The sequence below is a fragment of the Rhincodon typus genome, chromosome 22 (assembly GCF_021869965.1).
Source record: "Rhincodon typus isolate 14 chromosome 22, sRhiTyp1.1, whole genome shotgun sequence".
In the NCBI taxonomy this organism is placed as follows: Eukaryota; Metazoa; Chordata; class Chondrichthyes; order Orectolobiformes; family Rhincodontidae; genus Rhincodon; species Rhincodon typus.
The window spans coordinates 39,822,978-39,840,931 of NC_063353.1; the positions used below are offsets into that span (position 1 = coordinate 39,822,978).

The 17,954-nt window shown below is 42.3% G+C and overlaps 1 protein-coding gene across 1 annotated transcript in view; it reads left to right on the forward strand.

Annotated features, from left to right (window-relative positions):
• The first annotated feature begins 7,355 nt into the window (after positions 1-7,355).
• The window catches only part of LOC125481056 (protein TASOR 2-like), an 80,358-nt gene continuing 69,759 nt past the window's right edge, over positions 7,356-17,954 (forward strand). Inside the window, exon 1 of the mRNA XM_048609996.1 lies at positions 7,356-7,583. Within this exon, the coding sequence (XP_048465953.1) occupies positions 7,520-7,583 (64 nt within the window). The 5' untranslated portion in view covers positions 7,356-7,519. The remainder of the gene's footprint in view (positions 7,584-17,954) is intronic.

Consider the following 17,954-nt stretch of genomic DNA (forward strand, 5'->3'; position numbering starts at 1 on the left):
CCTACGTCGTATTTCTTCAGATGATGCCATCTTCCAAAACAGCGCTGCTGACATGGTTTGCTTCTTCCATAACCATGGTTTCCCTGCCCACTGTGGTTAACAGAGCCGTCAACCGCAGCTGACCTATCACCCATGCTCCCACCCTTGCCCCTTCCCATCACTCTCAACAGCGTGATCAGGTCTGCCTTGTCCTCACCTTTCATTCTTTCATCCTGCCTCCGCATTCAAAGGATCATTCTCTGCCATCTCAGACAACTCCAGCAGAACACCACCACCACACGCATCTTCCTCTCACTCTTCCTGTCTGCATTTAGCAGGGATTCTTCCCTCTGGGACAGCCTAGTCCATTCTGTCTCCCTCCATTTCTCCAACTAACGGTGACCCCAGAACGGATCTGCTGTGTCCCCTAAAACATTTTGAGTGACCAATTGAAGACCTGGCAACAAATCTCAATCCCTATTGCTAGGCAGAATGGAATGGAATTGGTTTTTTGGACTGGTCAATTGAGCCAACCTTTGGACTTGATGTTGTTTAACTGTTACCATGGTCACAGAATGCTGGCTTACGGCACATATCACATACAATTAAAGAAGGTTTTATACCAATTTATAATATCAGCACTTTAAGAGAAAGTGAACATTTCTCCTTAAAACACTTTAATTTGAAAGGCTAAGATAAAACTGTGATTTGGCCTGATACTGTTTTATACCACACATCAGCCATTTGAAGGTAATGCAGTTTGATAAGTGTCAGATGAAAGCGGAAAGAACTGTGGATGCTGTAAATCAGAAACAAAAACAGAAATTGTGGAAAAGCTCTGCAGCTGTGGCAACATCTGTGAAGAGAAATCAGAGTTAATGTTTTGAGTCCGGTTATCCTTCCACAGAACAATAAACTTGATAAGTGTCAAATCACTTTCCAAACCTATCTTATTTCCACAGCAGATAGTAGGAACTGCAGATGCTGGAGAATCTGAGATAACAAGGTGTAGAGCTGGATGAACACAGCAGGCCAAGCAGCATCAGAGGAGCAGGAAAGCTGATGTTTCGGGCCATTTGTTTTGATAATAAACAATCATATTGCCTCATATTTGTCTAGTAATCAAGCCATAAAATGTAAGAGTGCATCTCCCCCAGCATTTACGCCCTAGTGAAGTTATAAAATCTTGACATTTCTTTGGCCTAAGGCAATTGTGGCACACCTCATTTGACTATAAGAAATACAGCCAGAGCCAAAGGCTGACATGGTGTTAAATTGGTGTTAACCACAGTTAAATAGAATACAGTATAATGTTAATTTCTTAATTGCTTGATCATTACACATATCTAAGCTAAAACAACTTTTTTTCTGAAAAATAAACTCAATCACACAGGTTAATTGATTAAAATTGATGATGTAACATGGCTAAGTTAAAACTGATACTAACTAAATGACAAACTAATTTCTTGTAATTATTTTATGGTCTATCCATGAACTCTCGGCAAGCTTGCTTAGTGTCTGCTTAACTGCAGATTCTCATTTGTCACATTGCATTAGTCCAATGGCTTAGTTTCTCCTTTGGGGGATGCATATTGTTCCAAAGTATAGCCTCAACCTTATAATCAACAGCTTCAAATTTGGTTCACCATCTTCAGGGGTTTTACAGGGGTCATGATATTCACATTCACTTCTGCAGTCATCATTCTAAAAGTTTCAAAACATTTGTCTCCTGGGCCCTGGACCCTTGCATGCCAAATAATTCTGGTTTTTCCAGTTAGAGCACCACTATTCCCAGAATGATTATGTTTAATTTTTGTTACATGTTTTCTTTACCAATTCTACCTCTGATGAAATCATCTGACATTTACCCAAATTTCTAAGGTTCATCCTGATGACTCAGTAATACTGATCAATTTTCTTCCTCTTTTCATGAGCTCTCATGCTATTTACATACTGGTTCAAAAATAATGTTAGTGCAAAGTACAAAAGGACCCATCTTGAATTTTGTGGATTTCTCCCATCTGGCTTTTCTGCTTCTCAGTGAGGTCTAGGATGCAATACAATTTGTAGTAGTTTTCCCAGTAGTGATTACAGAGTTAACCTGAGACTAACTCATAATTTTGCGATTGAGGCTGAATAAAGTTCCACTTTTGTCTGAAATTGCCTTTTATCTTCACTGGAACAGGGACTGGAAATTTCAAAGTCATAGTGCCTCACCCACTTGTACAAAGTAAAGATTTTTATTAATTACCAGTAGCTCATTCTCTTACAGGTCTCAAAATTCACACAATTTTAGTTTCACCTTTCTGCTGCCATCATCCATTTGCAGCTTTAATGGCAGGCATTAGAGGTCACATGGCCAGGTCACCCTTTTATTTACACATGGGAAGTCCTTGACACTGATTTAGCTCCCTCAGAGTCAGCATCCAGAATGTCAGAATGTCTGACATTCCTGCTTTTATCTGTCAGCCAGGGCTCCCTGATTGTACCAGATTAACAGCCCAAATAGGGCAACTCATATTATATGAGGTCCACCTGGCTGACCTTGTTTTAATCACAACATAAGAACATAAGAACTAGGAGCAGGAGTAGGCCGTCTGGCCCTTCGACCTGCTCCGCCATTCAATAAGATCATGGTTGATCCTTTCATGGACTCAGATGCACTTACCCGCGTTCTCACCGTATCCCTTAATTCCTTTATTGTTCAAAAAAAATCTACCTTTTTTTAAGAAACATTTACTGAAGTAGCGTCAACTACTTCACTGGGCAAGGAATTCCATAGATTAACAACCCTCTGGGTGAAGAAATTCCTTCTCAGTTCAGTCCTAAATCTGCTGCCTCTAATCTTGAGGCTATGCCCTCTTGTCCTAGTTTCACCTGCCAGTGGAAACATCCTCTCTACTTCTATCTTATCTATTCCCTTCATAATTTTATATGTTTCTATAAGATCCCCCCTCAATCTTCTGAATGCCAATGAATATAATCCCAATCTACTCAGTCTCTCCTCATAAGCCAACTCCCTCAACTCCGGAATCAACCTAGTGAACCTCCTTTGCACCCCCTCCAGTGCCAGTACATCCTTTCTCAAGTAAGGAGACCAAAACTGCACACAGTACTCCAGGTTTGGCCTCACCAGCACCTTGTACAGCTGCAACATAACCTCTCTGCTTTTTATTTCAATCCCTTTAGCAATGAAGGACAAAATTCCATTTGCCTTCCTAATTACTTGTTGTACCTGCAGACCTACCTTCTGTGATTCATGCACAAGGACACCCAGATCCCTCTGCATAGCAGCATGCTGCAACTTTTTACCATTCAAGTAATAATCCTTTTTACTATTACTCCTACCAAAATGTATGACTTCACATTTATTTACATTGTATTCCATCTGCCAGACCTTTGCCCACTCACTCAATGTATCTATGTTCCTCTGCAAAGTTTCACAGTCCTCTGCACACTTTGCTCTGCCACTCATCTTAGTGTCATCTGCAAACTTTGACACCCTACACGTGGTCCCCAACTCCAACTCATCTATATAAATTGTAAATAATTGCGGTCCCAACACCGATCCCTGAGGCACACCACTAGTCACTGACTGCCAGCTAGAATAGCACTCATTTATCCCCACTCTTTGCTTCCTGTTAGTCAACCAATCCTGTATCCATGCTAATACTTTACCCTTAACGCTATGCATCCTTATCTTATGCAGTAGCCTCTTGTGCGGCATCTTGTCAAAGGCCTTTTGGAAGTCTAGGTACACCACATCCACTGGGTTCCCATTGTCCACCTCACTCATAATGTCTTCATAGAATTTCAAAAGATTTGTCAAGCATGACCTGTCCTTCATGAACCCATGCTGCGTCTGCCCAACGGGACAATTTCTATCAACTTGCCTTGCTATTTCTTCCTTGATAATAGACTCAAGCATCTTCCCCACTACAGAGGTTAAGCTAACCTGTCTATAATTCCCCATCTTTTGTCTACTTCCCTTTTTAAACAATGGCGTCACATTTGCTGTTTTCCAATCTGCTGGGACTGCCCCAGAGTCCAGCGAATTTTGGAAAATTACTGCCAGTGCACCTGCTATTTCTCCCGCCATCTCTTTTAGTACCCTGGGATGCATTCCATCAGGGCCAGGAGACTTATCAATCCTTAGCTCCATTAGCTTGCCCAACACTACCTCTTCCGTAATTATGGTTGTTTCCAGGTCCTCACCTACCTTCGTCTCTTTGTCAATTACTGGCATGTTATTAGTGTCCTCCACTGTGAAGACCGATACAAAATACCTGTTTAATGCCTCGGCCATTTCATCATATCCCATAACTAAATTCCCCTTCTCATGCTCTAAAGGGCCAATGTTTACTTTAGCCACTCTTTTTCGTTTTATGTTAACAGAAATGGTTAAGTTGTGTAAGTTAAAAATGACTTCAATCCCGCAGACTAAGTTATGCATTCTGTTCCACAACGATCACTACCTTTAACATCGCCAGTTAGATTAATCCAGTCTTTTCCTATGTTTGCCAAAGCTTAGATGCTAGCTGCGTTACTTAGGTAATGTCCAGAGTAGCTAAATAAAAACCGAAAGAACTGCGAGTGCTGTAAATCAGGAACAAAAACAAAGTTGCTGGAAAAGTTGAGTGCTGAGGAAGGATCACCAATCCCAAAATGTTAACTCTGTTTTTTCCTTCACAGATGCTGCCAGACCTGCTGATCTTTTCCAGTAACTTTGTTAATGTCCAGTAAGCTGACTGCTATCAACCACTGTAGCTATTTCAAGCTAACTGTCAGAGGGCAGAGGTGAGTATAGTGGCCATCCCTAAGGAGAAGATGCTGGGGAAGCTGAAATATCTGAAGATGGATAAATCACTCAGACCAAATGGACCGCACCCTAGAGTTCTGAAGGAGATAACTGAGGAGATTGTGGAAACATTAGTGGTCATCTTTCAGGAATCGCTGGAGTCAGGGAGGGCCCCAGAGGATTGGAAAATGATTAATGTAGCACACTTGCTTAAAAAGGGAGAAAGGCAGAAGACAGGCCGGTTAGCCTGACCTTGGTTGTTCAGATTTTGGATTCCATAATTAAGGATGAGATTGCGGACTATTTGGAAGTGCATGGTAAAATGAGGCTGAGTCAGCACGGCTTTGTCAAAGGGAGATCATGCCTGACAAATCTGTTAGAATTCTCTGAGGAGGTAACAGAAAGTTAGACAAAGGAGAACCAGTAGATGTGATCTGTTTGGATTTCCAGAAGGCCTTTGACAAGGTGTTGCACAGGAAGCTGCTAAATAAGATAACAGCGCATGGTCTTAGGGGCAAGATACTGGCATGGATAAAGAATTGGCTGACTGCAGAAGGCAGAGAGTGGGGATAAAGGGGTCTTTTTCAGGATAGCAACCAGTGGTTAGTGGAGTTCGGCCAGGGTCAGTGTGGGGAACCACAACTGTTGACTTTATACATTAATGAACTGGGTGAAGAAACTGAGGGCATTGTTGCTAAGTTTACAAATGATACACCAAGATAGATGGATGGACAGGTAACTTTGAGGAAGTTGAGAGGCCATAAAAGGTCTTGGACAGGCTAGAACTGTGGGTTGAGAGGTGGCAAATGGAATATAATTTGAAAAGGTGAGGTTATGCACTTTAGTAGGAAGAATAGAGGCATAGACTATTTTCTAAATGGAAAAAGGCTTCTGAAACTGAAACACAAAGGGACTTAGGAGTCCTAGTTCAGGATTCTCTTAAGGTTAACATGCAGGTTCAGTTGGCAGGTAGGAAGGCCAACATTAGCCTCCATTTGGTGGAGGTTAGGATACAAGAGTACAGATGCACTGCTAAGACTGTATAAGGCCCTGGTCAGGCTGCATTTGGAATATTGAGAGCAGTTTTGGGTCCCATATCTAAGCAAGAATGTGCTGGCCTTGGAAGGAGTCCAGAGGAGGTTGACAAGAATGGTCTTGGGAATGAAGGGCTTGTCATACGAGGAGCAGATGAGGACTTTGGGTCTTTACTGGATGGAGTTTAGAAGGATGAGTGGGGATCTGTTTGAAACTTGGAGATAATCAAGAGGCCTAGACAGAGTGGATCTGGAGAAAATGTTTCCACTAGTAGTAGAGACTCGGACCCAGGGGCACAGCATCAAAGTGAAGGGATATTCCTTTAGAACTGAGCTGGAGGGTGGTCGTTCTGTGGAAGTTACTGCCACAGAAGGCTGTGGAGGTCAAGTCATCGAGATATTTAAGACAGACACAGATAAGTTGCTGATTAGCAAAGGGATCAAGGGTTCATCGAGAAGGCAGGAGAATGGGGTTGAAAAACACATCAGCCATGATTACATGGCAGATTACACTTGATGGGCTGAGTGGCCTAATTCTGCTCCTAAATCTTATGGTTTTATGAGATCAGGATTATCCTATATTTTATGGTTTTATAGGATAGGGATTATCCACCAGATTATGCGACTGCAGGTTAACAAGAATTTTTTGTGACGGGATGCCTTACAATGGCTGCAAGATTGAAGAGTAGAATGCTCCAACAAGTATCCTGAAAAGCAGTCCGAATAAGAATTCCAATCCTCACTGTCTAGGAAGTGGGAGTTTCCGCACTTTGACTTTCTAGTTTGTGCTGATTTACCTAATGTCAGCTGTGAAGGTCTTTGCCAGCTCTCACCTGGAAGTGGTCACATTTCCCCAGAATTGGCTCTAGACCCTATGGCGTTGGCTCTCGTACCTTGCCAGGTCATTCCACTGTCAGGACTACCCTTATTGAGTCCCAATCCACCCAGCCCCCACCCCCACCCAGACCCGCCTGATAACAATCTTGTCCCCAGCACCCAACTGTGTAAACGTGTAAGGGGTGAAGGGCTTAGCCCCTAGAAGTGTGCTTCAGTGAGGGTGGGTGAAGACAGCAGAGAACTGACCACGGGAGGTTCGTGCCAGCTGGAAGGTTTGAGGTGAAATGGACCATGCGGCGGGGAATATCCCACTTATTTGAGGGCCTGTTCATAAGGAAACCGAACAGGGAAATTCCAGACAAGGCAGTTGGCAGGTGTGCATATATTTGTCGTTTTACTTTTCCCCCAGGCTGGCGTGTAAACTGACACCAAACCGAACGCCCTGCTGATTTCCCAGTAACGAACGCGATTTCTTTGCATCGAACGGCTTCTTGACTGATTGCCACTGGGAAATAGCAAGTTTCCCATGTACACTGGCTGAGAGAGGCATGTACTCTGCTCCTTAGTCTGTTCCAGGCCAATCCCCCAACATCTAGTTCCAGGATCGGGTTTCTAGGAAATTCACAACGCGGGAGTAGAGTGTGCTCTTAAAGATAGACAACATAAAGTGAAAGTAAAAGTTACGCGATGTTTGTGAGCTGCCGTCGCAGCGTAAGACTGGCGGGGACGGCCGTGTGTAATGCTCATGTGAAAATCTCCTTTAAAAAGATCTGTTTCAAAAGGGGAACGAAGCGAGGAGCCCTGAGGATGGAAGCACTCCGAGCTGGGATTGGAAGAAGAGACTGAGCTGCCCCAGTCGATCTCCCTCCACATGGCTTGGATCAAGCAGCTGTTTCTGCTGTGGTCAATATTTCAGGCAGCCCTTGCCTTTAAAGGTAAATGCAGTGGAGCGCTATCTTGTACAGAGCAACCTTACTGTTAGCCACAGAGATGCACTTGCCTAGGTTGTGTTCAGTGTTACACATAGTGGATTGATCCCTTTCCCCTACGTGGTGATTTATACTATTTTCCTGTGTGCCCCGGGACGGCGGTGGCGCTTTCCAAATGCACGCCCTTCTTTCCCCGTTGCTGTACCAGACTCGGGAAATTTCTAAACCGGGACTTAAATGCGGAAGATGGTTGCAACTATTCCTGGAGCTGTCATCATTGCTCACTTATGAACAAAATATTCCAAATAATGAGGTTCTTTTCTTCCCGAAAGACTCGCACAGTTACTTTTATTCCTTAAGTACTTGTTTGTAACTCTGGGAAATTAATCCAGGACAGGTATGTCCAGATCTGAGAGAGTGTTTGGAATTACTCTCTGGGACACAGCGTAAATGACAGAGTTCAATACCATAAAGGGAGGGAGTAAGTTTGGCACCTACATGTTTTTCGGAGGCTTGATGCGAAGGGGAGGATCCCTAAAAATTTATGTATGGAATGTGGGCATTGCTGTCTGGGCCAGCATTTATTGCCCTTGCCCAGTTGCCCCTGAGAAGGTGGTGGTGAGCTAAAGTCCATAAAGTTATAGAGATTGCAACTGCACATCTAAATACTTCTTCATGTGATGAGACGTTCTGCCTCTCCCACCCTTAGAGGAGGTGACTTCCAGATTCCCACCACCTTTTGGGTGAACATATTTTCCCTCACATTTGGTGAATGTACACTCCAAATGAATTTGGGAAGGGAGTTTTGATTCTGAAGGAACAGTGATACAGGCCCAAGTCAGGTTGGTGAGTGGCTTGGTGGGGAACTTGGTGGTGTTCCCAATGTATATGCTGCCCTTGTCCTTCTAGATAGAAGTGGTAGTAGGTTTGCAAGGCACTGTCTAAGGAGCTCTGGTGAATTTCTGCAGTGCATCTTCTGGATAGTATACACTGCTGCTACTGAGCGTCAGTGGTGGAGGAAGTGAATATTTGTGAGTATGGCGCCAGTCAAGTGGACTGCATTGTTATGAATTGTGTCAAGCTTCTTGTGCATTGTTGGAGCTTCATTCACCCAGGAACATACTCCTGACTTGTGCCTTGTAGATGGTGGGCAGGGACTAGGGAGCCAGGAGGTGAGTTACTTGCCGTAGGCTGTCACAAATACCTGAGTCACAGTTCAGGAGGGAAGGACACAGCATTCTGGTACCTAGATTTCTAAGTTGCACAAATGTCCTGGATTCAGAAACTCTGAATTTTGTGTTCTTGGGGATGTTTTCATCAAAGCTTTTACTTTAACAAAATGCTTTATTCATAAATTATCTATAAGTAAATGCATCAAGTACAAAAACAGAAATTGGTGGAAAAGCTCAGCAGGTCTGGCAGCATCTGTGAAGAAAGAGTCAGAGTTAACGTTTCGGGTCCGGTGACCCTTCCTCAGAACTTGCATCAAGTACAAAGCAGGTCCATCCAGACTTTACAGAAAATACAGTGGAATTTTGACATTCCTTGGTAGAGCTTCACTCCAGTTGCAACAGAACATGTATTTTCTAAACGTGAAAGGGAACTATTTGTATTCTGGGTAAAGCAATAAGGGCATCTCAAAATATAGCAGACTCTCATTATACTTTGTCAGAAAGATCTCCGCTGGTGGTCTTTCCCCTGGCGGCAGCTGCCCCAAGCTTTAGTGCATCCTTCAGCACATAGTCCTGCACCTTGGAATGTATCAGCGTGCAACACAAGATCAAGGTCACAGTTAATGCCCATCTCTCATTGCTTTTGAGAGGGAGACATTGAGTTGCCTTCTTGCATCACTGCAATCTCGATGATGCGGGTACACTCACAAAGCTATTAGAATGGGTTTCCAGGATTCAGTGCCAGCTCCAGTTAAAGAGCAGTATAGGTTTCAAACTCACTTCAAAAGGAGCTTGCCAATAGTAATGTTTTCTATAAAGTAACTCAAGGTAATGATTAACTTGTTCAGAACTCTATTCAACCTATCCCTTGAATGATGCATTTTATTTTGGCTGCAAAGAAACAGTGGAGCTATTCAAGTGCATTTAATACAGAACAGAGCCATGATTGCCAAAGCTCTGAGTTTGGTGTGAAACTAGACTATTCACTCAAAGAACGGAGAACCTGAGATTATCTTATAGAACTGTATGAGACTGTTAAGAATACAGTGAAAATTAATTTACAATATTACTTAAAATTAATCTGTGAAATCAGGCTAAATGGAGTTTTTTTTAAAATTCATTCACGGGATGTGGGCATCATGTTACCCAGAAAGCAGTTAAGTGTCAACCATTACTATGGGTCTGGAGTCACATGTCGGCCAGACCCGGTAAGGACGGCAATTTCCTTTCCTTAAGGACATTAGTGAATCAGATGAGATTTTTCCGACAATTGACAATGGTTTCTTGGTCGCCATTAGATTCCTAATTCCAGATATTTATCGAATTCAAATTCCATGTGGCAGGATATGAACCTGGGTCCCCAGAATATTACCAGGGTCTCCAGATTAAAAGCCTAGCAATAATACCACCTTCCCCCCTTGTAGTAAATTTTATTTGTTTGTAGCTTGCGTATTATTTTGTGACCGACGTGCAGAATTTCTTCACACAGGGCAATGTACATGTAAGTAAACTTCTTGTGAGAGGAAAAAAAGCCCAGGAAATATTTAAGAGACAATTGATTGCTACAACTCAGCACAGTTAGGATCCTGAGATGATGCAAATGGGCTTCTTCATCTTGCGAGCTTGATATAATAATTTGCTCTGTGCTTGCAATCCACTTGTGAGACAGTAACATTGTAGTAATTTTATTAAATGTGGTAACAAAATATGTCTCTGCTCTTTGGCAGTTTGTGACTGTGAGGATCATTTCAACAGTTTGTAATGTGAGAAATGTATATTTGAAGTGCCTCATGACGCCTTCATTGGTTGTGTGGTTAGTGTTTCTCATGATGTTCAAATATCATAAGTTGTGTATGTCAGCATGGTCAGGCAGCATCCAGAGATGTTTTAAGCAACTTACTTTTTCCTTTTTTAAAACACTAGGTCAAACGGCCTACAGCTGCAGTTTTTTTTCTCAACAAGTCTAACGTGCGAATTAGAAAGATGTCGCTTGCTACACTGCTCATTACCTAACACAATATCCAAGAAACACATCTTCATTCCAGATTCAAGAAATTGTTTCCATATTCAGGGGCTAGCGTTTTGTCAGAAAATCTAGATTCTTCACTTTAACATGACAGAATCAGTGCTAGTTCACAAAGAAAGGTATAGAGACTGACTGCACTGGTATATCATCTTTCACAACCTCAAGACTTTGCGTTTTACGCCAGTGAAGCAAATGTTTGAAGTGTAGTCACTGTTGTAATGTAGGAAGTAATTGTTGTAATCTGGAAGTCAAGTTATGCACAGCCTCCCCCATATAGATGTGTGATAATGGTCAGATGATATGTTTGGTTAAGAGGTAAATATTGGGCACGACCCCGCTGATCATTGCTCCATTTGGAGCAGCTCAGCAACACAGTCTCACTAACTGGCTGTGCCACATATCGAAAAGAACAATGAAAGTCTCTCAGTAAAAACCGAAAGATCTGCGAATGCTGTAAATTAGAAACAAAAACAGAAATTGCTGCAAAAGCTCAGCAGGTCTGGCAGCATTTGTGAAGAGAAATCAGAGTTAACGTTTCGGGTCAAATACCCGAGACGTTTACTCTGCTTTCTCTCCACAGATGCTGCCAGACCTGCTGAGCTTTTCTGACGAATCTCTGTCCCTTAGTTCCTTGATTAAAAAAAGCAGCTCACCCCAGCCAACAGTCCATCCAGTCAAGAACATCCGATCCTGCTTCAGGTGAGGAATAACGGGAGAACTAAGATTGACGACAAATCACTTGCTTCCCAATCTTGATTTGTTTTTAGAATTGTTTTGGTGTTTTTTTTTTCTTGTTAATTTTGGTGAATGGTTTCAAAACGTTTATGCTTGGGTTTGGAAAATGTCTGCTCACAGTCTGAAATTTAGAAAAATATGTTTCCTTTATTCCCGTAAAAAAAACTTAAACAGAATCAAGTGAGATGGGGTTAAAATTGAATCAGAGATAGTAGGAACTGCAGATGCTGGAGAATCTGAGATAACAAGGAACTGCATTTCTGATGAAGGGTCTAGGCCCGAAACGTCAGCCTCTCTGCTCCTATGATGCTGCTTGGCCTGCTGTGTTCATCCAGCCCTGCACCTTGTTATCTCAAGTGAGATGGGGATAGGGCCAGAAAATGAAGTGAAGTAAGGTAGAAGATCAGTAATGAACGTACAATATGGTTAAGCAGACTCAAGCTGCAGTTTTATTCTAAACAAGTCTAATGTGCGAGTTAGAAGATATCACTTAATACACTGCTCATTATCTAATACAATATATAAGAAACACTTCATCAGCTTTCCAAAAGTCTCCTCTGTTTGAGACACAAGCCACACTGCAGCTTCTCTTTATCTATATTTCTGTGTAGAAGCCTGTGTCTTTATTTTTCTTAAAGACCAGAATGCTAGTAACCTTAGTCATTCCATCTCCACATTATTTGGTGCCAGCACGTGTTAAGTGGGTAGCTTTCTAGCCTCCAGCTCTGGAGGTCGGAATCTGAAGCGCTATCCAAGAGATCGTGAATACGAGAACGTCGGCTGACAATCCGGTACAATGCTGAGTGTGTACTGCATTGTTGGAAGCGCTATCTTTTGGATGAGATGTTAAATTAAGGCTATCTCAGGTGGACATAAAAGATCCCATTGCCACTATTTGAAGAGATCAGGGTCTGGACAACTATTTTTCCTTCAACCAATATAATTAAAATAGATGATCTAGTCATTGTATGTTGCTATTTGTGGGCTGTTGCTATATGTAAATTGGCTGTTGTGTTTCTTGCATTATTTTGTTGTCTATTGGCTGGATAGTGCAAATCCTGATACTCTGAAAGTGATACAAATGCAAACTCTTTGTTTTTCATTCTAACATCTTACTCAGTTTATTGAACAACAGTTCTGAGGAAGGGTCACCGAACCCGAAACGTTAACTCTGTTTTCTCCTCCACAGATGCTGCCAGACCTGCTGAGCTTTTCCAGCAACTTTGTTTTTGTTCCTGATTTACAGCATCCGCAGTTCTTTTGGTTTTTATTCTGGATTGTTTCAGGTTGGGTTCAATGATCTTTCTGGATTCTGCGTCGAGCCAAATAAAAAAGACTTTGGCAGATAATTTCTATCTTTTCCAGAGTCAGCAGCTGCTGGTTTGATTTAACCTGTCACCCAACAATGGCCATAAACAAGTTGATTTCAGGTCCTGAGAGAGGCCAGGTGTGGATCTGACTGAGTTCTACAAAATTATGAGGGGCATAGAGAGAAGAGATAGGGAGAAGCGAAATTCCCTTCGTAGAGGGGTCACTAACCAGGGGCCATAGGTTTGAGTTAAGGAGCAAGCGGTTTAGAGGGGATTTTAATTTCATCCAGAGGGTGGTGGGTATCTGAAAGTCCCTACCTGAAAGGCATGGTAGAGGTAGGAACCATCACAACATTTAAGAAGTATTTAGTTGAATACTTGAAGGACCATAGTGTACAAGGCAACGGACCAGGTGCTGAAAAATGGGACTGCATTAGCGTGGTGCATGATGACTGGCATGGTCATGATGGGCCAAAGGGACTCTTTCTGTATTGCGCTTGATGACTCAATAAAATGATCAGATTTTGGCTGGAGGAATTCCTTTCCCAGCCAGGGTCTATTATTCAAAGTGATTGTGTCTCATGGCTTGGTACACACTCGGTTGAACATACAGGAACTGCTTTAATATTGTGTCAACAACTCAGGAGATGAGTCATTCACACTCATGTAAACAGATAGTTTTAGGTGAGGGGCTACCTCAGACAGGTTGACTCCACTCAAATGGCTTTGAAAATTGTAGAATGTAGCTATGCATTCTTAGAAGCTGCTTTAAGTAATTTAAAATGCAGTTCCTCAGTTTTTAAACTTACTGGTGGTTTCAGCTCACTCAATAAAGAAAGTAATTATTCAGGTTGAATCTTTGGCCATTGCCAATGTAAATTGCAGAACTGAAAATTGAGTATGTCAATAGAATGACAGCTGCGATAAGTCAACTTTAAACTTTATCCTCAGTATAACTTTAAGGAAATTGTAAACAGTAATGTGTTGTTCTTTTGTCATCATTATTCTTCTTTGTAAAAACTGAGCTTTTTCTTTGGTGACCTGTACAAGGATAGATTGCACCCGAATTGAAAGGGGTGTTGAGAAAAGGAACAAGTCAAACAGTCAAGGCAGAGAACAAGCTAGGACTGATAAATTAGAGATAGTTGGAACTGCAGATGCTGGAGAATCTGAGATAACAAGGTGTAGAGCTGGATGAACACAGCAGGCCAAGCAGAATCAGAGGAGCAGGAAAGCTGACGTTTTGGGCCTAGACCCTTCTTCAGATAACCCTGTTATCTCAGGACTTATAAATTAAACTGCATTTATTTCAATGCAAGAGGCCTGACAGGTAAGGCAGATGAAATCAGGGCATGGTTAGGAACATGGGACTGGGATATCATTGCTATTACAGAGATGTCGCTGAGGGATGGACAGGACTGGCAGCTGTAGGAAAGAAAGAGAGCAGGGGGAGGTTGTGTTTGGCTAGGGATAACATATTGGTTCGGGATAACATGTAGCTGTACTTAGGGAGGATATTCTAGCAAGTACATCCAGTGAAGTTATTTGGGTGGAACTGAGAAATAAGAAAGGGACAATCACTTTACTGGGATTGTACTATAGATCCCCCCCACCTTAGTCAGCAGGAAATTGAGAAGCAAATTTGTAAGAAAATCTCAGTTCTCTGTAAGAATAATAGGGTTGTAATGGTAGGGGATTTTAACTTTCCAAACATTGACTGGGAGTGCCATAGTGTTAAGGGCTTACATGGAGAGGAATTTGTTAAGCATGTACAAGAAAATTTTCTTATTTTGTATGTGGATATACTGACTAGAGAAGGAGCAAAAATTGGGAAATAAGGCAGGGCAGGTGACTGAGGTGTCAGTGGGGGAGCACTTTGGGGCCAGTGACCGTAATTCTATTAGTTTTAAAATTGTGATGGAAAAGGATAGACTGGATCTAAAAGTTAAAATTTTAAATTAGAGGAAGGCTGATTTTGACGGTATTAGGCAAGAACTTTCAAAAGTTGACTGGGGGCAACTATTTGTAGGTAATGGGACAGATGGAAAGTGGGAGGCCTTCAAAAATGAGATAGTCCAGACACAGTATGTTTCTGTTGGTGTGAAAGGCAAGGTTGGTAGGTGTAGGGAATGATGGATGACTAGAGAAATTGAGGCTGTGGTCAAGAAAAGGAAGGAGGCATATGTCAGGTATAGACAGCAGGGATCAAGCGGTTCCCTGGAAGAGCATAAGGGCAGTAAGAGTATATTCAAGAGGGAAATCAGGAGGGCAGAATGGAACATGAGACAGCTTTGGCAAATAGGGTTAAGCAGAATCCAAAGAGTTTCGACAGATACATTAAGGACAAAAGAGTAACTAGGGAGAGAATAGGTTCCCTAAAAGATTAACAAAGCTGCCTATGTATGAAACTTCAGGAGATGGGTGAGATACTAAATAAGCATTTTACATCAGTGTTTACTGTGGAGAAGGACATGGAAGCTAGAGAACTTAAGAGAAATAAATAGCGACATCTTGAAAAGTGTCTGTATTACAGAGGAGGTGGTGCTGGACGTCTTAAAATGCATAAAGGTGGATAATCCCCGGGACTGGATCACGTGTACCCTAGAACTTTGTGGGAAGCTAGGGAAATGATTGCTGGGCCCCTTGCTGAGATATTTGCATCATTGATAGCCATGGGTGAAGTTCAAGAAGACTGGAGGTTGGCTGACATGGTGCCATTATTTAAGAAAGGTGGTAAGGAAAATCCAGGGAACTATAGACGGGTGAAGCTGATGTCAGTGGTGGGTAAGTTGTTGGAGGGGATTCTGAGGGACAGGATTTACATGTATTTGGAAAGGAAAGGACTGATTAGGGATAGTCAACATGGCTTTGTACATGGGAAATCGTGTCTCACTAACTTGATTGAGTTTCTGAAGAAGTGACGAAGAAGATTGATTAAGACAGAGTGGTGGATATTGTCTACATGGATTTCAGCGAAGTGTTTGACAAGGTTTCACATGGTAGACTGGGTTAGCAAGGTTAGATCACATGGAATACAGGGAGAACTAGCCATTTGAATGCAAAATTGCTTCAAAGATAGGAGGTGGTAGTGAAAGGTTGCTTTTGAACTGGAAGTCTGTGACCAGCAGTGTGCCACAAGGATCAATGCTGGGTCCATTGCTTTTTATCATTTATATAAATGATTTGGATGTGAACGTAGGAGGTGTGGTTAGTAAGTTTGCAGATGACACTAAAATTGGTGGTACAGTGGACAGCCAAGAAGGTTACCTCAGAGTACAACGGAATCTGGATCAGATGGGCCAATGGGCCAAGGAGTGGCCAATAGAGTTTAATTTAGATAAACGTGAGGTGCTACATTTTAGTAAGGCAAACCAGGGCAGGACTTATACACTTAATGGTAAGGTCCTTGGGAGTGTTGTTGAGCAAAGAAACCTTGCAGTGCAGATTCATAGTTGATTGAAAGTAGAGTCACAGGTAGACAGGGCAGTGAAGAAGGCATTTGGTACGCTTGCCTTTATTGGTCAGTGCATTGAGTATTGGAGTTGGGAACTCATGTTGCAGCTGTACAGGAGATTGGTTACTCCACTTTTGGAATACTGCATTTGATTCTGGTCTCCCTGCTATGGGGAAGATGTTTTTAAACTTGAAAGGGTTCAGAAAAGACTTGACAGGGTTTGAGCTATATGGAGAGGCTGAATAGACTGGGGCTATTTTCCTTGGAGCATCGGAGGCTGAGGGGTGACCTTATACTGGTTTATAAAATCATGAGGGGCATGGATAAGGTAAATAGCCAAGGTCTTTTGCCCAGGGTAGGGGAGTCCAAAACTAGAGGGCATAGGTTTAAGATGAGAGGGGAAGGATTTAAAAGGAATCTAAGGGGTAACTTTTTCACGCAGAGGGTGATGCATGTATGGAATGAGCTGCCAGAGGAAGTGGTGGAGACTGGTACAATTACAACATTTGAAAGGCATCTGGATGGGTATATGAATAAGAAAGGGTTTAGAGAGATATGGGCCAAATGCAGGAAAATGGGACTTGATTAATTTAGGATATCTGGTCGGCACGGATGAGTTGGACCAAAGAGTCTGTTTCTGTGCTGTACATCTTTATGACTCCAGGACAAGTAATTGCTCTATAGCATTTTTCTGTTATGGCCTCAGTTCAAATTCAGGAGTAAAGTAATTCACAGAATCTCACAGTTTAATGTATCAGTCATTCACAGTAAATGCTGATGTATGGGTCGGTTCCCAGAATCTGTCCTCTAGCATGCATGCATCATTTCATTTAGGTCAAATCCAAGCTGTTGGGCCACAACAGCAGTTGGATGTGATCCTGACCTGGAATCCCATTTGGAGGAGAGATTCCAGGATGATAGGACTTTAAAGAGGACTTTACCTTTGCTTCACTCGAGGAAAAATGTTGCCAGGCACCCATTACTACAGCACTTAGATAAGCGTATTACAGATCCTGCCTATTAGCATTTCTGCACCAGAAGGACTGTGTTCACTTTTTAAAAAGTGATGCTGCTGTCTTTGATCTGGTTCAAAAGACATCACGGCCAGGATATAATTAAACAGCATTTGCAGCAAACTGTAGGTGGACCTTTTTAGTTTTATGGTTGTCATTTCATTCTCCCCACGTCATAAATCATCCCCCATCCTTGGAATAGCCTGCTTCCATGGCTGGCCTGAATTGTGGAGTTAAAGAGTTGCCAGTTCTCTGGAATGGACTCAGAGTTTCTACAGAGGAAAATCAAACAGCCATGAATCTTTTCTTGCATTTTAATAATTAATTGAAGCTTACTGCATGAGTGGGACCATTCAGGTGCCTCTGTGCTGGCTCTTTGAAAGAGCTCTCCAACTTCAGCCCACACCCCAGCACCTTCCCCATCAGCCTACAGATTAGTTCCCTTTAAATACATGTCCAGTTGCTTTTTAAAAGTTCCTTTAGATTCTGATTCCACTGCTCCTTCAGGGTAGCGCACTCCAGATCACAGTGTGAAATAATTATTTCCCCTTTTGCCAATTTATTTTAAATCTCCTCTGGTTGCTGACCCACTTGCCTCATTACTTGTGCTACCAAGATGTTAGAACATAGAACATAGAACATAGAACATTACAGCGCAGTACAGGCC